Below are 26124 nucleotides of genomic sequence, written 5' to 3'. Positions count from 1 at the left end.
GGACGTTTTACAGAATCTTTTATTAAACGAAATAACTCATAAAGAAATTCCATGTGATATTCCAAATTGCTCCAGCTACAAATTCTGGATACCCTGTTAAAGAATAACTCAATGGGCATTTTTTGAGTTGAATTTGAATGGATTACAATGGGTTGAACTCAGATTTACTGATCCATCAAAACTTTACTACACAGTTAATGTTTGTGTGTGTGTCATGAAATGGTATTACAGTAAACAACATGACTATAGCACATTTGTGCTGACAAGTTGGGACTACAACCCTGTCATTATTTGGAAATCCATCATGGCTGAGTTCACCAGAGCACAGCATTTTGTTAGAGCATGCCACGCTTTCTCAGTTTCTCCACAAGTAATTGAACTTCATCAGCACCACATCTCTGGTCACAGTAAGTTTCTTCTCTTTCATATCAGTTGAAGTTGATTCATATTCCCTTTCATATCGAAAAGACAAAAAAGATGAATCTATCTATTCGTTGTACTCAAAAAAAGGAAAGAAAGAAAAAAAAAAGTAGTACCTGGAAGAAAAACTAATCTTTTAAATGCCTTGGGTATGTCTTTTTCTGCAAGAAAACCAAGAGAAAAACCCAAATGTAAAACGAGGCCACCAGGTAAAGATAACAGAGAAAACAGTTCATAAAATTTAGGCTATTTCTGATTCATCAAAATCATGCAGAATAAAACTTTTTAAAAACATAACTCCTCCTCAATTTGAGATAATTGCTCAAAAGGTTCTCTTAAAAGAGAAAATACTCAAAAACTCCTCATGAACTCATTTAGAAATCATGGTTTCTTCTCGTTTTAAATGTAAAAGTGTTGCGTACTTGGGAATACTTAGTTCCCTTATACTCAATTTGAAACATGAAACTCAACTCTCCTCATTCTCTTACTCATTCACTCAAGTCTTAAAAAGAGTTTTTGAAGATTGTAAAAGACTTCTCAAGATAACTCAAAAATATTTTCTCGAACTTTACTGTAAATCTTTACTTTGATTTGAAATGAAGATCTAAGAGCTATGGTTAGAATGTAGGATCTCTCAATGATTTAGGAAGGTTTAGATAATAGATCATAAGAAACGACCGAAGACACAAATTGGAGAACACTGACGCGACGCTAAGGATGAATTAAATTTCTGGTCACGAAATAATTGTTGAGATAGACGACTCTGTATCCTCTCCATGAGACGGAGAGGGGGGTGACTATCTTAAAGCTGAAATTCTAAAATGTCTCCGCGATGCGGACCTAGGCGCATATTTTTGCCCGATCTTTTCTTCCTCTCCCAAACTCGATTCAATTTATATACAATGCAATTCCATGGTCAAATTTCATGAAATTTCACAAGCCCAAAACATTTTCAATGAAACCCACCCAAAACTCTATCAAGAGACTCAACTCATTAGCAAAAACCCTCACCTAAAGGACTCAAGGACCTCCATTATCAATTAAACTCAAGAACTCAATAATCAACTTCAAGAATGAATTCATGGGTAAAAGTTTACATGATTGGCATGAGAGTGAATAAACCCAACACTATGAAAGCTTACATAGGGCGAATAAACCCAACACTATGAAAGCTTACACACCTTGTAAGAACTAAGTTCTTGGCGAAAATCCTCAAAGCTTTCAAGAATCTTAAACGCTCTTCTTTTTCTCCTCTTGAACTTCTCTCTAAAAACCCTACGCTCTTTTGGAATGACTAATATTGATTCCAATCAATTTAGATCCCTAAAAGAGTGAATTTAACGTGCTAGGCTAGTGGGGGTAAGGAAAACACCAAAATACCCTCCTTAAATGGATGAATTTTCTTAACAAGACAGACTGCACTCAAACATGCATATCTCCTTCATTTGAACTCAGAATTTAGCAAACTCAGCGGCGTTGGAAAGAGGACTCAACGACCTTCGATTTGATACCTCATGGACCACCTAAATCATCCTGTACTAAAAGTTATGATCCTTTGAAGTTGACCCAAAACTCATCATTTAAGAGTAACTTGTACCAATTCTCAATTTAGCTCTTTCTAATTTAGTCATTTCTAAAAGGCATAATACATAAATGTGCCCTTTAACTTGGCCTCATTTTACGTTTATGTCCTCCAACTTTGGATATGCACAAATAGACACTTAAACTTGAATAAAGTAGAACAAGTAAACACACAAGTCCTACATGGCACAATACACGTAGGACACCACGTAGGACAAAAAATGACATGTAGGATGCCACGTAGGACATGTGTGTATATTTGTTCAACTTTATACAAGTTTAAGTGTCTACTTGTGCACACCCAAAGTTGAAGGGCATAAATGTGATTTGAAGCCAGTTAAATGACATAATTATGTATTATGCCTTTCTAAAATTAGCTTTTTCTAAGACCGAGATGTTGCAATTTGGTTAAAAATACTAGTGATATTAATGCTAGTGAAAGGACTAAGTGGAGTCGAATTGATGCTCAATTATGCAATCTTTTATGGAACTCTTTGGATCCTAAATTACTCAATCTTTTTCAATCTTGTAAAACTTGGTATAAAGTTTGGACTACAGCTAAGACTTTGTATACGAATGATATCCATCGTATATACAAGGTAGTCTCAAACTTAGTCCAACTTTAGCAGACTAATCAAGCTATGACGAGTTATTTAGGACAGATAGACACCTTGAAAGATCAATTTGATTCTCTCATGCCACTTTTTGAAAGTGTCACCACACAGGAGCAACAAAGAGATAAGTTCTTTATGGTTTTAGAATTGAAAGGACTTCAATCTGATCTGAGTTCTGTAAGGGATCAAATCTTGGCAAGTTCCTCAATTCCTTCCTTAATCGATATTTCAGCTCGATTATTGCGTATTGGTTCAGAAACAACTCATACCAATAACCTTGAGACATCTGTATTAGCTGTAAATAATGAAAATCTATAAGAACAAAATGTCCATCAAAGGGGGAACAATAGAAACAATAGACCCTATTGCAACTACTACAACAAGCCAGGCCATACTCGGCAATCTTGTTTGAAATTGCATGGTCGACCACCACGTACTAACAATCAGAGTGCGGCTCACATAGTTCAAACCCACAAAGACACATGTGGTCAACTATCCAATTCTGTTACTTTGTCTGGAGCAGATTATAGTGATTACTTGCAGTATCAAGCAACTACACGACAATTGCATATATCTAGAACCTCACAAATTGGTAATTCCTTTACTTGTCTAACCAGGTCTTCACCCATATGCCCATGGATATTGGATTCCGGTGCATCTGACCATATCTCTTGTAATCAGAATCTTTTCTCAAATCTTATTCATTCTGCAACCCTCTCTGCAATTACTCTTGCTAATGGATCAAGAACTGCAGTAAAAGGAATATGGGACGTGCAACTTCTTCCCTCTATTTCCTTAAACTCGATTTTATTTTTCTCCTGAATGACTATTTAATTTGATTTCTATTAGCAAATTAACCAAACACCTTAATTGCGGTGTCACTTTTTTGGTTGACTGTGTTGTTGTACAGGACCTGAGAACGGGGAAGACGATTGGAATAGGATATGAGTCACATGGACTCTGTATCACATGTCAAAATCACCACCACCAGTTGCCTTCACTTCCACTACTTCAACTGATCTTCTCCACAACCGTCTTGGTCACCCGTGTCTTGCAAAGCTTCAAAAATTAATTCATTTTCTTTCCACTTTGTCTTCTTTTGAATGTGAGTCTTGTCAACTTGGAAACATAGTCACACTTTATTTCCCAAAAGAGTCAATTATAGGCCACACATATGTTTGACATTGTTCACTCAGATGTATGGGCCCTAGTCGTGTTGTTTCAAGTTTAGGATTTCAATATTTTGTTACCTTTATTGATGATTTTTCCTGTTGCACATGGGTGTTTTTAATGAAAAACCCTTTTGAAGTATTCTCTATTTTTCAAAAAAATTGTGCTGAGATAAGAAATCAATTTTGTATTTCAATAAAGGTTACACAGTGATGATGCCAAGAAGTACTTATCATCTCCTTTTGTCAGTTTCATGTCGTCTCAGGGAATCACTCACCAGACTTCTTGTGCATATACTCCTCAACAAAATGGAGTCGCCGATCGTAAAAATAAGTGTCTCCTTGAAACTGCTCGTACTTTGCTTATACATCATTATGTTCCTCTTCGCTTTTAGGGGGATGTCGTTCTCACTGCTTGTTATTTGATAAATCGAATGCCCTTCACTATGTTGCAACATGAAAGTCCTCACTCAATTCTCTTTCCAGGTCAAAATCCCTATAGTCTACTTTGAGAGTGTTTGGATGTACTTGCTTTGTCCATGATCAAAGTACTAGAAATGAAAAACTCCAACCAAAATCAATCAAGTGTGTATTTCTAGAATACTCTCATCACCAAAAAGGTTACACGTGCTATGATCCAAAAACAAATAAATATTTTATCACTGCAGATGTAACATTTTGTGGAACATCTCTCTATTTTACACCAAGCACTACAAGAAGAAAATTAATTCGTCAAATTCTGTAGTACCTATACTTCTTCTACCACAAGTCAGTCTTCTGAACAACCCTCAAACCATTCATCCTCCTCTTTAAGTATACACGCGACGTGCTCGTCCTCTTAGTGATAACAATGATAGTACTACTCTTAGTCTAGATTCAGTGGTAGCTCATGATGACTCCTCTTTTGCTCCTTCGTCACCTGGTCCAGTCATGCCTTCATCAAATGCAACAACCCCACCAATTTCCATACGCAAAGGTATATGTTCTATTCGAAATCAACAACCAGAGAGATATAATTGTTTATGTTATCATCGGTTGTCCCTATTATATTATACCTTTGTATCTACCCTATCTATTGTACCTATACCAAAGATTGTTAGTGAAGCATTGGAACATCCAGGGTAGAGAGAAGCTATGATCGAATAGATGAATGTTTTACAGACCAATAACACTTGGGAATTAGTCCAGTTACCGAAGGGGAAATCTATTGTTGGAAGTCGATGAATTTATACAGTAAAAATGGGTTCAGATGGAACAGTTGATCGACTAAAAGCTCGCCTTGTTGCCGACTATGGTGAAACATTCTCTCCCATTACCAAAATTGCATCTGTCCGACTACTTATTTCCTTGACAGTAATGTATCATTGGCCGCTTCATCAACTAGATATTAAAAATGCATTTTTGCATGGTGAACTTGCTGAGGAAGTTTATATGGAGCAACCTCCTGGATTTGTTGCTCAAGGGGAGTCAAACTTAGTATGTCGTCTCAAACGTTCTCTATATGGCCTCAAGCAATCTCTGAGAGCTTGGTTTGGTAGAATTATCTCTGTTGTCCAACAATTTGGGATGTCTCAAAGTAAAGCATATCACTCTGTTTTCTATCGACATAATGGTCCAGAAAAGAACATGTATTTGGTCGTTTATGTTGACAACATTATTATAACTGGAAAAGATTTGGAAGGAATGTCTCAGCTAAAACGGCATTTGTTCAGTCATTTTCAAACCAAAGATTTAGGGAAGTTAAAGTATATTTTGGGAATTGAGGTAGTACAATCCAAGACAAGTATTTCTATCTCATAAAGAAAATACGCTTTGGACAAATTGGAGGAGACATGCATGTTAAATTGCAAACCTATTGACACTCCTATGGATCCGAACATCAAACTCGTTTCGAGACAAGGGGTGCCATTGGAAGATCCTGGGAATTGAGGTAGCACAATCCAAGATTGAGTCCGGATGCATTGTCGCCAGCTTTATTGGTTCAAATGACCAATTGACAGATATTCTCACCAAGTCCATTAGAGGAACTCGGATTGAATACATTTGCAGCAAGTTTGGAGCATATGACATGTATGCTCCAGCTTGAGGGGGAGTGTTAAGATATTGCCAAAGAGTATTTCAACTATTAGATTGTGTGTGAGATAATAGTCATATATTGTAGTTAAGTGTGTAGGATAATAGTCAAATATTGTAGGTATTGTAGGTAAAAGGCATGATTTAATTAGATATGTTCTTGAACTTTTGTGCCTCTTTGTGTATATATTCTAGGTGTAATCTATCATTTTGAAGAATGAAGTGAAATAGACTTACACGTTTAACACCATGGTTTATCAGTTTCTGAGCAAATAATCGAACTTGATCAGCATCCAGATCTCCGAACACAATAACTTTCTTCTCATTCCTATCAAATTCAACTGATTTTGTACCTTTCATATCAAAAAGGCAAAAAAGATGAATCAATTCATTTGGTGTACTAAAAAAAGGATAGAAAGAAAAACTAATCAGCACCTGGATGATTGGCTAATACTTTAAATCCCTTATGTATCACTTCTTCATGAGATTTTTTGTATCTGAGCACAACTTTCTGCACTAAAAACTAGAGAAAAATCGGATGTAAAACGAGGCCAAGCACGATTAAAGATAACAGTGAAAACAGTTCATTAAGTTTTTCTCTGTAGTGTACCTTGATGATGACGAGCTTGAAATTATTATTTTGATACTCTTCGACTTGTGTTTCTTGTATTTTCCTGGCTGACTGGACAACAGACTCACTGTACTCGTCTACCTTAATGTACTTCAGGGAAAGGATGTCCATAAAACAAGAAGGGATCTCCATAAGATGTCGACATCCACGCAAAACCAATTGTTCAAGGTTAGGAAAGACATCATCAGCTACAATCCATTTCATCAAGGACACATATTCTAGTTTCAAAATTTTGAGTTGAGGGAACATGCCATTGCTCACTTCCCATTCCCCATGATCACCAAATTCAACGCAAGACAGTTTGAGTACCTCAAGGTGTTTGAGATGATCAGCAGTTTCTGATAAGTACTGAGAATCCAGGTAAAAGCGAGAGAGTTTCAGGTATTTGAGATTTGGTGCAGAGATGCAAAAGGGGATGGTTTTAAAGGCTTTTGATCTATTATAAAGCTTTAGTATTTCAAGCCTTATTGGAAAATTCAACACATGGTACTGATGGGGGGATTCTAAGCACTGGACTTCACATATCAGTTTTCGAAGATTAGGTGTTCTTCTCAACATCAATTCTGCATCCTCAACACGAGAAAAATATGGACTGGAAAGGGTTTCCAAATCATAAAGTTTTGCAGAGTTCTCGAGTAATGCTTCTTCATCTTCTGTGCTGAAGTAAGGAATATGCAGATGTCTCAATTTAACCATATCCCAAACTGTACTAGGTAGTAATACCCTGTTATGTTTCGAAGCTGATCTACTCTTTAATATAAGAGTTTCAAGGTTCCAAAGATTGGATATGCTTGAAGGAATTGAATTCTGATCAATGTGTGCAGATAAATACCTCAAGTAAAAGAGCTCAGTTGGAATAAAATCAATAATAACCTGGTGCTCCAAATCCAATACTTTTAGAAACTTGAAATTTAATAAAATGTGTGAAATTGCAAAAGCATGAGAGGATAAGGGACGAAAGTATGGGTCATAACTCTTAAAAAGTACAGAGCCAACAAGTGAGCAAGATGCACTCCATTCTACAAGATTATCCATTTCAGTGAAGGCTAAGTGAGCATGCTGCTTGTGAGAGTAAACAGCTTTGGTACTCTGATCCCTGTGAATATATCAATTAGCAAAATCATATCATTAATTTTCAAATATAACTTGAAATACTTGATTGAAAGTACCATTACTTATCATATTACCTATTTATCCATAGTAGAAAATTCTCCTCAGCTGCTCTTTTCTTGCAGAAATCGAGTAATACATCATGAAGGCGACATGCTTTGACCTTACCATCTGAAATGGCCCTCTGAGTAACCATTACTAGATTTCTTCCAATAAGATTCTCCAAGTAACCTTCTGCTATATCCTCCAAGCTCCTGCCTTCACTACTTTTTATAAATGATTCTGATATCCATAACCTTGTTAACTTTGAAATGCCAATCACTCTATCCTCTAAAAATGCTCCAAAATAAAGGAAGCAAGACTTAAGATGACAGGGTAAAACATGATAACTTTGGTCTACAATGGCTCTTGAGTCATTGTGAATGTGGGAACCCAAATTGTTGGCCACTTGTTCCCAACATTCTACTTCCTTTTCCATCTCTGACAGAATACCAGCCACCAAAACAATTGAAAGAGGGAGCTGTCCACACATTTTTGCTATTCTTAGCCCAACATTTTTTAGGAGAGGGGAACTGCAGCTTTGTTCACCAAAGACTTTCTTTTCAAGCAACTTCCAGCTTTCATCTTTGTCAAGCATACGAAGATGAAGGGGGTCACCATGAACACTAGCATATTTGGCAACTTCATGATGTCTTGTCGTTAGAATGATTCTGCTTCTGTTATTGGCATCTGGAAACCAACCTCTTAAATCATCCCAAACACTATTTTCCCACACGTCATCAACAAGGATAAGGTACCTTCTGCGCAATAAGGTTTTGCGAAGCTTATCAGCTAATTCATTGGCACAAAGTTCTCTATGCTGATCAGAATTCTCACCAATAGCATCACATATCAATTCTCTATGCTGATCAGAATTCTCACCAATAGCATCACGTATCAAGGACAATAACAAGTCCTTATACGAATATACTTGAGACACACAACATCGTGCACAAATATCAAATTGAGAGACAACTGACATGTCAGAATAGAGTCTGTTGGCCAAAGTCGTCTTACCTAGACCTGGCATGCCGTGAATTGAAATGACATCTTGCCCTTTGGTTCTATTCAGTAGTCGATTTCTTAATTTTTCTATGACATCCTCAAACCCAACAATTTCTTCATTCATCCTTAGAGTCCTTGCCAATTGTGATGATGTACGAGCAATGACAGTCTTCATTGTATCCTCAACCGTGTTCTTTTCCTGAATCTTTGCTTTGATACAAGTAATCTCCTCTATGATATCCTGGAGCCAACGCTCGAGGCACCACTGAGGAACGTCTTTGTTTATACAAGCATCAACTACATATTCCACCTCATATGCCTTCCTAATTATCTGTGTAGCACAATCTTCATTCAGTGTCTTGAGCTTATTGTGCGGCTCTTCTGCAACAACCTTCAGGAAAGGTTGCAAGCTCTCAAATTCCGTTTGAATTACTTGAAGTTGATTCTTGAGGAAAGCGAGTGAATCTGAATAACGACCTTGGAAATCCTTCAGGTTTTTCAATAGAAAATCGACATAGCCTAGTCCATGAACCCTTGGCAAGTTACATTGAAATGCCTTTTGCATGACAAGGTAGACCATCGCCTTGATAGGCTCAATGTTTCTGGGAAGATCAAAACCAAGTGCCCGGTTGATATCCTCCAACATTGTGTCTTCCTTCTCCCCCTTGATATCATAGAATGAGTAAATAAGAAGTCCAGCATCAAGAATAACAGAATCCATATCTTGAAGATGAAATTCCAGATCTAGTATTGGCAGATGAATGAGATTGTCTCTTAGAAGGCAGATCATCTCCTGAAGGTTAGCCATTTGATCACTCAAACCAACCGTCAGACTGTGTATTGGAATCTCCACAATGCCACTCTCAGCTGCATGCTTCTGTTGAGCTTGTGGTATGGTTGACTTCAAAGCTTGCAGGACATCAATATAAATACTGTTGCCTGGCTGAATGGACTTAATCTTCATTTCCATGAAATCAGAAAGCAAACGACTGACTTCAGTTGGAGCCAAATCTTGATTTTTGTTGCCATAGACTGGCAAATGCAACCACACAACCATTGCGTTGTGGCTAGCCTCAATTAAAGCATGAGTATAAAAAGTAGTACGTCTATATTGAGGCTCTATACATTTGCTTGAAACAAAGCAGACAAAAAATCTCAATAACTTCAACTCCTTTAACACTTGTTCTATTTGTTCCTTCATGTGTCCTGGAACAAAAAGCCACAAACATGGATCATTGATCTTCATTAGAACATTGAGGTTCTCCACAAAAACATCCATGACTTCCATCACAAATTTGGGGCTAACATCATCCACCTTGTTGGCTGCAAGTGATGTTTTCGGAAAGGAGTATTCGGCTCTGAATTCTTGCTTAGCCTTCCAAATTACCTCCCTAACTTTTTCAAGATACAGGCTCCACATACGCACATTCTTGTTCCTGTATTTTTTTCTTGGATCTGGACAAATGCCAAGTATTCTAGTGTACTCACTTCTCCAAAATTCTATCATTTTCTGTGAGACATTTAGCATACCGCATTCACTTGCAAAAGGGAAGCTTTTCAAATGGAGAAAACAATCAAGGAATTTTAACTCCCATAGAAGGAAATTTATTCGATCCCATACCGCATTCGAGTATTTTTTGACTAGCAGCGTGCTAAGGAGGCTATCTTTCAGATCAGACAATTCATTGTTGAAATACATCCTTGTGACACAAGAATTAAAACTGTTGTGGACTGGGAAAGAAGAGCAATACAGAGTACTGTAGTTTCTTTCTTCACTTTCTCACCTCAGAGCATTGTATAGTTTCTTTATACAATACAAAGTCATTGCTGGAATACTATGATAAAGTTCATAGAATATTCAAAAGTATTTAAGGAAGGCAGACAAATAAAGTGAGAGGCAGCCAAACAAAATATAAAGTCATTGCTGGCATACTAAGATAAAGTGCCAAAGAATATTTTAAAGTATTTGTCAAGAAGTCTAAAAGGTGTTTTGTCTATTTAAATTTTTATTTATTTTATGGAAAAAATTCAAATATGTCATCAAAATTTAAGAAAAAGCTCATTCGTTAAAAAATTGGCTTATCTATGTATTGTCATTTGAGAAAAGGCTCATCCATGCGGACCATGCCATTATTTTTTAATCAAGTTTTGCAAAACCATCTTTACCTAAACAAGACCCCAAACAACTTTTAACACTTTTCAATCGAAATTTTGGATCAAATGTACTCTTTTTGTGTCTTGCTCCTCAAGAACACCAAGAAGAAGAACATCAAGAACTCCCAAATTTCCAACGTCAATTAACTATTAATTTGTGTTTAATAGTTAATTGAAGCAGTGCTTCAGTAAAAACACTACACAGTTACTCCTCTCTACAATTAGAGTATATATATATATATATATGATGGCATCAACGAGAAAGAGATAGTGTTTCTGTAAAAAAATTGTTCAATTATTGCTTGATACTTTTAGAGTATATAGATACCATCAAAGTATATTTATACTCCGATGGTATCAATAGTGGTTCAGTGAATAGAACAATTTGTGTATTTTTTCCTTTATTTTTTCTAATTTTGATTTGGTACGTAGTTTAAGAAAGTAACGAGAAACTTTTGAATCTTGTAGTCCTTAACTAAATAATGTAGAATGTACCTAAAATATTCTTTAATCTTGTGGTCTTAAATATGTTAGGCGGAAAGTTAAAATTATAGAGTAACAAAAAAAATGAAAGATACATTCTTTTTGAAAAAGACCAAAAAGAAAAGTAAGACAAACAAACTAAAACATATAGAGTAATATATACTATTGTTTTTAAAGACCGATGTAAGTCAAGGTATTTTACATTTTCAAAGACCATTGTAAGTCAAAAAACTTAACACATTGATGAGAGTGCATTTTCCAGTAAACTGTAATTACTAATTGCTTTACCTAAACACAAAGTGTCATTATACTACCTTCGTCCACTTTTAATTGTCATAATTTCCTTTTTTTAGAGTTAAACTATAAAAACTTTGACTAATATTTTAGGATGTATTTTTTCATCATATTGATATGCAAAAAATTACAATTTATTGTACTTTTTGTTTTTTTTTAATATCTATATATTTTGTTTAAAATATCAAATTGATATAATATAATTTAACTTTGAAAATTAGTCAAATTCTAACCGCAGAGTTCCCATGGAGTGTTCATGCTAAGATAAGATATGGGGTACATATCATCTAAGATAAGATGTTTTAAATCAGCTGGTATTCAGTATACAAATTTACAATTAAAAGACCAAATTGGGAGGAAAGTCGAATGAAAAGCCTTAGAACAAACTAATTAAAGTATACTCTTTGTTGAACCAAGTCTTTCAACAAATTAATTTATTAAGCCGTCCCTTCGTTGGTACCAGCTTGCATAAAGTAATTGTCTTTGTTTATTAGTAATACATATATACTTTCTCCGTCCACTTTTATTTGTCTGCGCTTTTTAAAAGTTAATTTGACTAATTTTCAAAGTTAAATTAGATTGCATCAATTCAATATTTTAAACAAAATATATAGATATTCAAAAAATATATGAAAAGTACAATAAATTGTAATTTTTTGCATATCAATATGATGAAAAAATACATCCTAAAATATTAGTCAAAGTTTTTATAGTTTAACTCTAAAAAAGGAAATTATGACAATTAAAGTGGACGAAGGTAGTATAAGATGAGACTTTGTGTTTAGGTAAAGCAATTAGTAAGTACAGTTTCCTGGAAAATGCACTCTCATCAATGTGTTAAGTTTCTTGACTTACAATGGTCTTTGAAAATGTAAAATACCTTGACTTACATCGGTCTTTAAAAACAATAGTATATATTACTCTGTACGTTTTAGTTTGTTTGTCTTACTTTTCTTTTTGGTTTTTTTCAAAAAGAATGTATCTTTCAATTTTTTTTGTTACTCTATAATTTTAACTGTCCGCCTAACATATTTACGACCACAAGATTAAAGAATATTTTAGGTACATTCTACATTATTTAGTTAAGGACTACAAGATTCAAAAGTTTCTCGTTACTTTCTTAAACTACGTACCAAATCAAAATTAGAAAAAATATACAAATTGGACTCATTAGGCAAAGTATTTACGTAAATTAGACTCAACTCAATCAATATAGTTATCCTGATTGGACTCACATCCCAAACTATTTACCTGACTGCCCATTGTTTTATTCACTGAACCACTATTGATACCATCGGAGTATAAATATACTTTGATGGTATCTATATACTCTAAAAGTATCAAGCAGTAATTGAACAATTTTTTACAGAAACACTATCTCTTTCTCGTTGATGCCATCATATTAATATATATATTATATATACAGACAAATGTTTATATGCATTATTGGATCTTAATCTTTAATTTAACCTTTCTAGTTCTCAAAGGGACTTATCTATATATGAAAAAAACAAAAAGTCTCCTAATCAGGACTAGAATAGTATTTCAACATTGGCCATAGAAACGTCGTTCCAACTTGGAATTTACAAAGCGGTTTCTTTCAAAATATATATGGTCATGGACCACACCCAAATTATATATATATAAAATATTGTTCTGTCTGTCCCAATTTATGTGATGTAGTTTCCTTTTTTAGTATGTAAAAAAAAATGACAAATGTATATATACGAGGCGTTAACAAATATTCACATACACTTGAACACTCGTATTAATTTCAAGATGATGCAAGATGTTTGGACTGATCTGTTGGGTCCAACCATTGCAGCAATCAGCTGAACTGTTCTCCTCAAGAAAACAGTGGTCATATTAGGAGGTATACAGATAAACTTGTGAGTTATTTCTACTCTTATATGTACATTACCAGTTTTTAGAAACACGCGTCGCATGTTTGCCCCTTGTAATTACTACAAGATTTCTATGTTAAAAAAATTAAATTTTAGAATAAAAAATATACGTGAATTTTTTGCTACTTAGTATAAATTTTTATAGACGATTTAAATACAATTACAATATGTATGTGATGAATTGCCTAAAAGTAGAAGGGGAAAAAGTAAGTGCGTAGTAATTAGTTGTGATAGAGATACTTCTTCCGTCCCAAAATATATGTTTGTCATGTCTTACTTTCCTATAGCAGATTTGACTAATCTTTGAAGGTAAATTAGAATGTATTAGACTAAGAAATTCTAACAGATAGTATTAGTTTATGAAATAGATTATTGTACGCCCCTTTTTTTCTTTATCTTCTAAAGAAATTTCTTAAAATGGGTACTTATAAAATTAAGTAATCAAAAGAGAAGGAGTGTAACACCAAATTAAAGCTTAACATCAAATGGACAATCTGACAATCATATCAAATAGTTTTGAGAAATTGTATCATTTTGATACGTAGATTTCATATGAGTTATTAGTTGTGAAGATGTCACATAATGTTTGAAGAGTATATATAAAAAATTATCAATATCCATTACATTGAATAATTAGGCGAAAAAACTTGAATTTTATTAATACTGTAAGACTATTATAACATCACAATAAATTATATAGCTTCAGATGTACATTATGCTCTTCCCACAAATATTCGAAAATAAGATGAAATAGAGTAGACTAAAAACAATAAAATAGCTAATCAATTCTAAAACTTTTAAATAACAAAAAATAATGAGAGAAATAGTTTCAATGTAAAAGAATGGAGGATCTTCCTCAATAACTAATAAAAGCATAAATAGATTTACCTTTTTTTTGTTGCATATGTGATGAGCAATTACATCCATCAACAATGATACATTAGAATAACTAAGTGTATGCATTAACATATAATGACTGTGATGAGCAATATAATTACATCCACCAATAATCATCCATCAACAATTATACATATAAATTAGTGTATGCATTAATATAAAGTGATTTTGAAAACAATTTTTTGGTATGTATAATTATAAGTCAGGAATTATAAAAGTGATTTAAAAATTAATGGTATACATAATATCTATGAGAATTAGATAGGTTAATGTTGGGATATGTAAAGTTTCTGACTAAAATCTAAATATGTGTGTCATATTAAGATGTTTGGTAATTCAAAGGACATTTTTATTCTTTAATGTAAAAGGATATTTTAGTTTTTAATAATATTTAAATTTAGTGAAAGGGTAAAATCGTAATTCAACTTTGAAGTTAAGATCTTCCCACTTATAATAATACTTGTTTCTGGACACGCGCTTTGCGCGTCCACCCTATGTCAATAAGTACACAGTTTTAAAAAAAAGTTACATCGATTGATAACATATTAGTGTTATAAAACAAAATAAAAGTTTGTTATACTTTTTATATCCACAAACATGATGTTCGATCGCAAAGTTGTAAAACAACAGAGAACGACAATGTTAGATTATAAAGCTTATTAAATTGGAGGACCTTGAATAGATATTTCAAATTGTTTTAATTTATACAACAACAACAACAACGATATATCGATATAGTACCATAAAGTGGGATGATTTTATTATGTTAAAGTATTTGAATAAATATTTAGTGTAGTCCAACAAAGTAATTTAATAAATACATTTAAAGTAGTATTTTAAATAAAATAAAATAATTTATATCTCTTTTTGCATATTACAAATGTTACTTATATTGTATATGTATATAGTATTCAAGAGCTAACTTTACAAATGTAAAGGTTTCTCAATGCAAATTCGTTGTGAATTCTTATATAATAGTAAGATTTAATTCCAAAGATATACTATAACTTTCTTTAATTAATTAAGTTAATATGAATGGTTCTCATATTTGTATTTCTTTTAAGTTCAACTTTTTAAATCTTTGTTAGAATGAATATTGATATTTTAGCATAAAAACTGTAATAAGATCAGTGTTTAACTAAAATTTTAAAAATCTTTCAATTTTTGGGTGATTTTTTAGTATGCAATTCAACTTTATAAGTCAAATTTCTTACTTTTAAAACCGCCCATGTGAAAAAAAAAAATGCATAACTCATGAATATTGTCAAATTGGGAAAAAATTACTATCATAAAGAACCCGATGACAATAATGGTAACTTATCTTACTTATACAACGTGGGAATTTGTAGGGCCATTTTTATGTAGGATATCTAGTAGTAGTATTTATCATCGTAAAAATGTTCTCTAACTGCATCATATTAATGATTACAACATCTATTCATAATTGGATACTTTTGAGATTATGTAAATTCTCTAGTCTTTTATTCCTACATAGTTACTATTCGGTAGTATTAAATATCCAAATATAATTACTAATTAATTAGAAAGTATATTAAGAGAATCTTGAATTGGGAAAAATCTAATCCTAAAATTAAAATTAAAAATTCATGGTAACTTGATCCAAAAGGGAATGAATTGCATATCGATAAATAAAGAGTGCATGTTATTGTTTTGTAAATAATATTTATTTATTATTGTAAAGAGTATTCATACTACTTATATTTAAAGAGTTGAGAAATTTAAAAGAAACGTACCTGATAAATGGAGAAAGGCAAATATGAAAAAAACAAGTTTCATGTATAAGAACTCAAAAGTTTCCACCAAAATAAAACAAAAATGAAATAGAAATGGAAAAAAAAAGAGCGAAAGAAAGGCAATCTTAAAATTAAAATAACAATTACCTGGAGATTCAAAATGGAAGAAAGAATGTGATCATAATAATCATGAACTTCACAATATCCGTATACAACAACCCTGCTCGACGTCAAAATTAAATCATCACTGTTAAACGATATCAAAAGCTATGTTCATCACATTTTTTTACACAAAAAAATAATTTATTTGGAGAAATAAAATATTCATAAATAATTCAATACAAACTATGAAGTATTTTTTGCCTCATGTGATCTTCTATTTGATATAAAAAAAAAGTATTTCATGTGCACAACAAATCTAATCTTATTTGCACTTGTGTACAACAATCCCTTCATACAATTGGAAAAGCAATTCCTTCATATTGCCTCTAACCTCTGTTTGTAGTACCCATATTTTTCAACAATTTCATATCAAAACTGAATATACATTTGTAAATACCTAAAACTCTTATGAAAAGTTTCTTTTGAAAAAAAAAGACAAGTTCTTAATAGAGAAATTTTAAGAACAAAGCTCAAAGAATTGAACAAAACATTAATAGAGGAAATGAAAAAGAAGTTCAAACTTAAAATAAGACTCACCATTTTGGCTTAGAAACGATTGTAAGATCAATTGTGATCTTTGAACTTCTGTTTATAAGATACTACCCACATACATGGACTTTTGGACTTCTTATTAAATAAAATGAAAAGAAATAGTGAAAAAAGATAACTAAAAGTGGGAAAATCTGATTATTATTTTTTATCTTAAAAATGGTGATAGAGTCATTTAATTTTATAAGGGCATTTTGGTATTTCAACTTTCATTTGTGATGTTCCCACTTATAATAATACTAGTCCTGGACACGTGATTTGCACGCGACTCCTGTGAAATGTATAAATTACTGTCAAAATTACATTTTAATCAGTATCACAAGTTATTCAAACAAAAAATATAATTTAAAATAGATGAACAATCAATGTTTTCAAATAACTTCTTTATTGTATGTCAAATGATTAAACATTTGATGAACCTGCAAAATTTAGTTTGGTAACTAAAATAATGAGTTGCATTTTTATGTTATTAGGTCCAAACGTATGATAAATTAGTATGTGCAAAAATGAATAACAAAAATGATTAATGGTTCTCATATAAATGCACAATAAGAAAATTTCTACATATACCTTAAATTGATATCTATACTTCAAGTCCAACACCCATACAATTCTAAATGCTTAATATGGAAGAAAAGTTCTATAATGGAGAAAGAAAGCAAGAACGAAAAGTTGAGGATATTGTAAAGAAAGTCCTCATGCTATGAAAAGAAAACTTTGTTATTGTTTGAGACAACATATCAACATAAGACTGTTCACTATTTAATACTACACATGTATTAAATTTACTCTCTTTTTTTCCGCTGCTATTTTTTTCTTCTTAATTACAAATTTTCAGCATTTTTTTTGGTTATCCTCACTTGCAACTTCTAACTCTCTTATCTTCTCATGTTGAATTGTGCAATTTCCTTAATTCGATTTCCTATTGTGAGCTTCCATCTTTGTAAGTTGGTTCTTAAATAGCTTTAGGAAATGACCCTTTAAATTCAATTTTTAATTCTGAAATTGATTTCTATATTAAAGTGATGAATAACTTTTCTTATCATAACTTTTCAAATTCTTCCATTATGAGATTTATGATTATCATTAAAAGCAATATCAATGTACTCATTTATGAAGAAAGCAATATTAATGTACTCATTTATCAAGAAAATGATAATTTAATTATTAAAGGGCTTAAGTACTTCAAATTCTACCATTGTGTAATTAAAATATTTATATTTAATCAAATTTTAATTTAGCGTAGGGGTAGTATGGTAATTCAACTTTTTACCTTGGAGGTTCCCCGTTATAATAATATATGATGATATGATAATTTACTTTGTGTGAGAACTGCCTTAAAAGTGTCCATTTACCATTCAACAAAAAGCACAGTCGAAAATGGATAAAAACCTTACGTCCTAACTTAAGTAACCAGTTTCCAAAAGATCCTCAGCTCAAGTAATGCATATCAAAGCAGTTAAAAATACAGAAGTAAAGCAGACATAACAAATAATACAGATTTTAGTTTACGGCCAATAAATAATTGCAACTGTTTTTTTTTTCTTTTTATATAGATACTAGTTTCTGGCAACGTGCGTTGCACGTTTATTCCTTACTATTGTTATATAATTTAAAAATGTGTTATCAAATAGAAAATGCTTAAATCAACAATAGTAATTTTACCAATTACATTTCATGTATTAAATAAAATACATAAAAAGGGATTGAGCATTTGGCATCAAGCAAGAAGTATGTGAAATTAATTAAGATAATATAGTCTCTTTACTCTGTGTCACTGTGTGTGAGTCTTTTTTAAGATCTAAATATCATTGATAACCTTTTATAGCCATGAATGGATAAAAAAAATCATGCAGGCTTATTGACAAGATTGCCTATTTTATTTTAATGAGAAACGGAACGTGAAATTTAAAAGGCTAATCAAAGAATACATGAAGATACACTTTCAAAATTTTACAAGATTAAAAAGCAATTACATCCAAAATATAAAAGTAACAGATAAAGAATTAACAAACTGGACTTCATACATACAACTATTTCAAAAGCTCATAATAATAGCTAAAAGATCACAACNTTGCTCACGGGGAGTCAAACTTGGTATGTCGTCTCAAACGTTCTCTATATGGCCTCAAGCAATCTCTGAGAGCTTGGCCCGGTAGAATTAGCTCTGTTGTCCAACAATTTGGGATGTCTCAAAGTAAAGCATATCACTCTGTTTTCTATTGACATAATGGTCCAGAAAAGAACATGTATCTGGTCATTTATGTTGACGACATTATTATAAATGGAAAAGATTTGGAAGGAATATCTCAGCTAAAACGACATTTGTTCAGTCACTTTCAAACCAAAGATTTGGGGGAGTTAAAGTATATTTTGGGAATTGAGGTAGCACAATCCAAGACAAGTATTTCTATCTCATAAAGAAAATACGCTTTGGACAAATTGGAGGAGACATGCATGTTAAATTGCAAAACTATTGACACTCCTATGGATCCAAACATCAAACTCGTTTCGGGACAGGGGGATCCATTAGAAGATCCTGGTAGATATCGAAAACTGGTTGGTAAATTGAATCATCTCACAATTACATGCATGGATATTTCATTTTCAGTAAGTGTGGTTAGTCAGTTTCTCCAATCTCCATGTAAAGATCATTGGGACGCAGTGATTCGCATCCTCAGATACATCAAAAGAGCTCCAGGACAATGATTGTTATATAAAGACAAAGGTCACGTTGACATCATTGGATATTCTGATACAGATTGGGCAGGTTTTCCAACTAATTGACACTCTACTTCCGGGTACTGTGTTATGATTGTGGCAATTTAAGCTCTTGGAAAAGTAAAAAGCAAGATGTCGTTGACAGATCTAGTGCAGAAGCAGAATATCGAGTTATGGCTCTTGCTACAAGCGAGCTTATTTGGTTGAAACAACTTCTTCAAGAGTTGAAATGTGTTGAATTCAAACATATGAAGCTTATATGTGACAATAAGACTGCCCTCCATATTGCCTCAAATCCAGTTTTCCATGAAATAACGAAACATATAGAGGTGGATTGTCATTTCATTAGGCAGAAGATTGAGTCCGGATGCATTGTCACCAGCTTTGTTGGTTCAAATGACCAATTGACAGATATTCTCACCAAGTCCCTTAGAGGAACACAGATTGAATATATTTGCCGCAAGCTTGGAGCATATGACATATATGCTCCAGCTTGAGGGGGAGTGTTAAGATATTGTCAAAGAGTATTTCAACTATTAAATTGTGTAAGATAATAGTCATATATTGTAGGTAAGTGTGTAGGCTAATAGTCAAATATTGTAGGTATTGTAGGTAAAAGGCATGATTTGATTAGATATGTTCTTGACCTTTTGTGCCTCTTGTGTATATTCTCTAGGTGTAATCTATCATTTTGAAGAATGAAGTGAAATACACTTACATCTTTAACACCATGGTTTATCAGTTTCTCCACAAATAATTGAACTTGATCAGCATCCCAATTTCCGAACACAATAACTTTCTTCTCATTTGTATCAATTTCAATTGATTGCATCCCTTTCATATCAAAAAGGCAAAAAAGATGAATCAATTCACTTGGTGTACTAAAAAAAAAGGATAGAAAGAAAAACTAATCAGCACCTGGAGAAGAGGCTAAACTTTTAAATCCCTTATGTATCACTTCTTCATGAGATATATCGTATGTGAACACAACTTTCTGCACTGAAAACTAGAGAAAAATCGGATGTTAAACAAGGCCAAGCACGGTTAAAGATAACAGTGAAAATAGTTCATTAAGTTTTTCTCTGTAGTGTACCTTGAAGAAGTGGAGCTTGAAATTAATATTTTGATTAACTTCAACTTGTGTTTCTTTTATTTTCCTGGCTGACTGGACAACAGACTTGTTGCGCTTGTCTACCTTAATGTACTTCAGGGAAAGGATGTCCATAAAACAAGAAGGGATCTCCATAAGATCTTGACATCCAAGCAAAACCAATTGTTCAAGGTTAGGAAAGGCATCATCAGCTACAATCCATTTCATCAAGGACACATATTCTAGTTTCAAGATTTTGAGTTGAGGGAACTTGCCATTGCTCACTTTCCATTTCCTATGATGACCAAATTCAACGCTTCTCAGTATGAGTACCTCAAGGTGCTTGAGATGATCAGCAGCTTCTGATAAGTACTGAGAATCCAGGTAAAACCGAGAGAGTTCCAAGTATTTGAGATTTGGTGCAGAGATGCAAAAGGGGATGGTTTTAAAGGCTGTTGATCGATAAAGCTTTAGTATTTCAAGCCGTATTGGAAAATTCAACACATGGTACTGAGGGGGGTATTCTAAACATTCAACTTCACATTCCAGTTTTCGAAGATTAGGTGTTTTTCTCAGCATCAATTCTGCATCCTCAACACAAGAGAAATATGGAGTGGAAAGGGTTTCCAAATCATAAAGTTTTGCAGAGTTCTCGAGTAATGGTTCTTCATTTTCTGTGCTGAAGTCAGGAATATACAGATGTCTCAATTTAACCATATCCCAAACTGTACTAGGTAGTAGTAGCGTGCAACGTCTCACACGTCTTGGTATAAGAGTTTCAAGGTTCCAAAGATTGGATATGCTTGAAGGAATTGAATTCTGATCAATGTGTGCAGATAAATACCTCAAGTAAGGAAGCTCAGTTGGAATAAAATCAATAACAACCCGGTGCTCCAAATCCAATACTTTTAGAAACTTAAAATTTAATAAAATGTGTGAAACTGCAAAAGCATGAGAGGATAAGGGACGACGGGGAAAGTATGGGTCATAACTCTTAAAAAGTACAGAGCCAACAAGTGAGCAAGACGCACTCCATTCTACAAGAGTATCCATTTCAGTGAAGGTTAAGTGAGCATGCTGCTTGTGAGAGTAAACAGCTTTGGTACTCTGATCCCTGTGAAAATATCAATTAGCAAAATCATATCATTAATTTGAAATACTTGATTGATTGAAAGTAGCATTACTTGTCATATATATTACCGTTTTATCCATAGTAGAAAATTCTCCTCAGCTGCTCTTTCCTTGCAGAAGTCAAGTAATACATCATGAAGGCGACATGCTGTGACCTTACCATCTGAAATGGCCCTATGAGTAACCATTACTAGATTTCTTCCAATAAGATTCTCCAAGTAACCTTCTGCTATATCCTCCAAGCTCCTGCCTTCACTACTTTTTATAAATGATTCTGATATCCATAACCTTGTTAACTCTGAAATGCCAATCACTCTATCCTCTAAAAATGCTCCAAAATAAAGGAAGCAGGACTTAAGATGACAGGGTAAAACATGATAACTTTGGTCTACAATGGCTCTTGAGTTATTGTGAATGCGGGTGCCCAAATTGTTGGCCACTTGTTCCCAACATTCGACTTCCTTTTCCATCTCTGACAGAATACCAGCCACCAAAACAATTGAAAGAGGGAGTTGTCCACACATTTTTGCTATTCTCTGCCCAACATCTCTTAGGAGAGGGGAGCAGCTTTCTTCACCAAACACTTTCTTTTCAAGCAACTTCCAACTTTCATCTTCGTCAAACATACGAAGATGAAGGGGATCACTATGAACACTAGCATATTTGGCAACTTCATGATGTCTCGTTGTTAGAATGATTCTGCTTCTGTTATTGACATCTGGAAAACAACCTCTTAAATCATCCCAAACACTATTTTCCCACACGTCATCAACAAGGATAAGGTACCTTCGGGGCAATAAAGTTTTGCGAAGTATATCAGCTAATTCATTGGCATGAAGTTCTCTACGCACAGAACCCTCACCAATAGCATCACGTAGCAATGCCAATAACAAGTCCTTATAAGAATATACTTGAGACACACAACATTGTGCACAAATATCAAATTGAGAAACAACTGACCTGTCAGAATAGAGTCTGTTGGCTAAAGTCGTCTTACCTAAACCTGGCATGCCGTGAATTGAAATGACATCTTGCCCTTTGGTTCCATTCAGTAGTTTTTTTCTTAAATTTTCTATGACATCCTCAAACCCAACAATCTCTTCATTCATCCTTGGAGTCCTTGCCAATTGTGATGATGTATGAGCAATGACAGCCTTCATTGTATCCTCAACCGTGTTCTTTTCCTGAATCTTTGCTTTGATACAAGTAATCTCCTCTATGATATCCAGGAGCCAACGCTCGATGCACCACTGAGGAGCTACTTTGTTAATACAAGCATCAACTACATATTCCACCTCATATGCTTTCCTAATTATCTGTGTAGCACAATCTTCATTCAGTGTCTTGAGCTTGTTGTGTGGCTCTTCTACAACAGCCTTCAGGAAAGGTTGCAAGCTCTCAAATTCCGTTTGAATTACTTGAAGTTGATTTTTGAGGAAAGCAAGTGAATCTGAATAACGGCCTTGGAAATCCTTCAGGTTTTTCAATAGAAAATCGACATAACCTAGTCCATGAATCCTTGGCAAGTTACAATGAAATGCCTTTTGCATGACAAGGTAGACCATCGCCTTGATAGGCTCAATGTTTCTTGGAAGATCCAAACCAAGTGCTCGGTTCATATCATTCAATGTTGTGTCTTCCTTCTCCCCCTTGATATCATATAATGAGTAAATAAGAAGTCCGGCATCAAGAATAACAGAATCCATATCTTGAAGATGAAATTCCAGATCTAGTATTGGCAGATGAATGAGATTGTCTCTTAGAAGGCAGAGCATCTCCTGAAGGTTAGCCATTTGATCACTCAAACCAACCGTCAGACTGTTTGTTGGAATCTCCACAATGCCACTCTCAGCTGCATGCTTCTTTTGAGCTTGTGGTATGGTTGACTTCAAAGTTTGCAGGACATCAATATAAATACTGTTGCGGCTGATGCCTGGCTCAATGAACTTAATCTTCATTTCCATGAAATCAGAAAGCAAACGACTGACTTCACTTGGAGCCAAGTCTTGATTTCCGTTGCCATAGACTGGCAAATGCAACCACACAACCATTGCGATGTGGCTAGCCTCAATTAAAGCATGAATATAAAAAGTAGTACATCGGTATTGAGGCTGTATGCTACATTTGTTTGAAACAAAGCAGACAAAAAATCTCAATAACTTCAACTCCTTTAACACTTGTTCTATTTGTTCCTTCATGTGTCCTGGAACAAAAAACCACGAGTATTATCATCATCATCAATCACCTTGTTGGTTGCAAGTGGTGATTTCGGAAAGGAGTATTGGGCTCTGAATTCTTGCTTAGTTTTCCAAATTAACTCCTTCCAGTAGACAAATCCATCCAAAGGACTAATTCTTTCAACATACATACATATATAAATTGCCATCTCAAACCGACTTTTCCAAATTTCTATCATTTTCTGTAAGACATTTAGCATACCGCATTCACTTGCAAACGGTAACCTTTTCAAATAGAGAAAACAATCAAGAAATTTTAACTCCCATAGAAAGAAATTTATTCGATCCCTTCCAACATCCGAGTAAGTTGAATATTGCAGCCTGCTAAGGAGGCTATATTTCAGATCGGACAATTCATTGTTGAAATACATCCTTGTTACACAAGAATTAGAACTGTTGTGGACTGGAAATGAAGAACACTGTTGTGGACTGGGAATTAAACTTTTTTGAAACTTATAATCTAGAATAAATAGTTAAGTAATATGTATATGAGTATAACTTTTAGCTAAAAAAAAAAAAAAAATCATAAAGAGGAAGTAGAAGATAAGAAATAGGTCTCTCCACTACGCGTAAGATATTTTGAAGGAGTTGGGCCATACAAACAAAAAAAAAAACAAAATCATTGCTGGCGCACTAAGATAAAGTGCCAAAGAATTATTCAAAAGGTATTATACCATATATCCTTTAACTTGAACTCGATTTATATATCTATGATCTCCAAGTTTGGGTGCATATAAATAGACACTTAAATTTGTATAAAATTGAACAAATAAGCATACATGTCCTACATGACATCTTACATGATAATTTGCATCCAACATATTGCCCTGCATTAGGGGTGTACATAGCCAGGTTGGTTCGGATTTTTAAAATATCAAACCAAATCATTTTTGTCAGCTTTTAATCTATAAATCAAACCAAATCAACATCTGCGAACTATAATCTTGAATTCTTGAATTGATTTTCTTTTGCATTAATATTAATTTGATTTTGATTTAAGTTTTATTATAATTACCAACATCTGCGAACTATAATCTTTATTGAACCATTCAGAATTCTAAGTTTCAAACTTGAAATAATATATTAAAAGATAAAAACTATGAAAAAGTATAAGAAATATTTAAAAATTATATCAAAGTAAATATTTTTATGTATGAAATAAAATTTTAAAATTATATATATAATGTCGGGTTGGTTCGGTCTCGGATTGATTTTTAGTTAAAACCAAACCAACCCAAATATAGTCGGGGTTTTTTTTTCAATACCAAACCAAGTCAAACCAACCACTAGTCGGGTTTTTTTTCTCGATTTGACTCGATTTGCGGTTTGATTCGATTTTCGGTTCGATTTTGTACACCCCAACCTTGGATGTATTATGTCACGTGGGACTCATATACTTGTTTAACGTTATACAAATTTACGTGCCTACTTGTGTACACACAAAATTGAAGGATATAAATATAAAATAAGACTAAGTTAAAAGACATGTTAAGAATTATGTATATTCAAAAGTATTCGAGGAAGGCAAACAGGTAAAATGCAAAGATAACTTTAGAATTTATGAATTTTTAAAAAGTTAATTTAATTTATTGAATTTCAAATATATTATTAATACAAACTAAATAAATTTTTGATATATACACATAATTAAAATTAAAATTATTGAATTACGTAGAATCCGTAGGTTTTAGCTCAGCCCCTATCGATGATATGACTTATGGGCATTGAAATAATTGTAACAGCTGGCAATAATTGTTTAAATAGTTCAATTGAGATATGTGGTGCTCCAAAAAAATTAAAAATCCAAGAACAATTATGAAAGGATAAGTACGGCAGGATTGGGTCAAAAGTCCATCCATTATTCCTTTCTATTTTTTTTAAAACAATTATTTTTATAATAAACTAAGGGACATCTCTCGATTTTTTGCGTGGGATAAATTTTTTGAGATAGGTCCATAAATTTTGCAAACGATTTTTTTTGGGAGAATATAAATATTAGAAAGCGATGAACAATGTCAATTTAAAAAAAAAAAAAAATTAAAAACCCGATATTGTCCATCGGTTTATTTAACTGTGCCTAGATACCTTAATTAGGAATATTATTGA

The 26124-nt window shown here is 33.3% G+C and overlaps 2 protein-coding genes and 1 long non-coding RNA gene across 3 annotated transcripts in view; 1 reads left to right on the top strand and 2 right to left on the bottom strand.

Moving 5' to 3' along the window:
• LOC125869398 (putative late blight resistance protein homolog R1A-4) lies at positions 1-24586 on the bottom strand. Its single transcript, XM_049549980.1, is given in 7 exon segments — positions 1-452; positions 537-581; positions 20279-20394; positions 20479-20566; positions 20654-21764; positions 21851-24005; positions 24008-24586. Coding segments are annotated over 6 exon segments (3885 nt in total). The 5' UTR covers positions 24390-24586; the 3' UTR covers positions 1-452; positions 537-548.
• On the bottom strand, positions 6381-10341 carry LOC125869399 (putative late blight resistance protein homolog R1B-8). Its single transcript, XM_049549982.1, has 2 exons — positions 7676-10341; positions 6381-7584 (listed from the first exon to the last, which is right to left on the bottom strand). Exons 1-2 carry the CDS (start codon positions 10339-10341, stop codon positions 6381-6383), a joined length of 3870 nt encoding a protein of 1289 aa, XP_049405939.1.
• Positions 20972-26124, top strand: part of LOC125869434 (uncharacterized) — a 41910-nt gene continuing 36757 nt past the window's right edge. The window contains exon 1 of the long non-coding RNA XR_007446816.1: positions 20972-21034. This is a non-coding gene — a long non-coding RNA (uncharacterized LOC125869434). The remainder of the gene's footprint in view (positions 21035-26124) is intronic.

The sequence above is a fragment of the Solanum stenotomum genome, chromosome 6, assembly GCF_019186545.1.
Source record: "Solanum stenotomum isolate F172 chromosome 6, ASM1918654v1, whole genome shotgun sequence".
NCBI lineage: Eukaryota > Viridiplantae > Streptophyta > Magnoliopsida > Solanales > Solanaceae > Solanum > Solanum stenotomum.
Note: the sequence above shows the minus strand (reverse complement) of the source record. Positions and strands in the feature narration are given on the sequence as shown.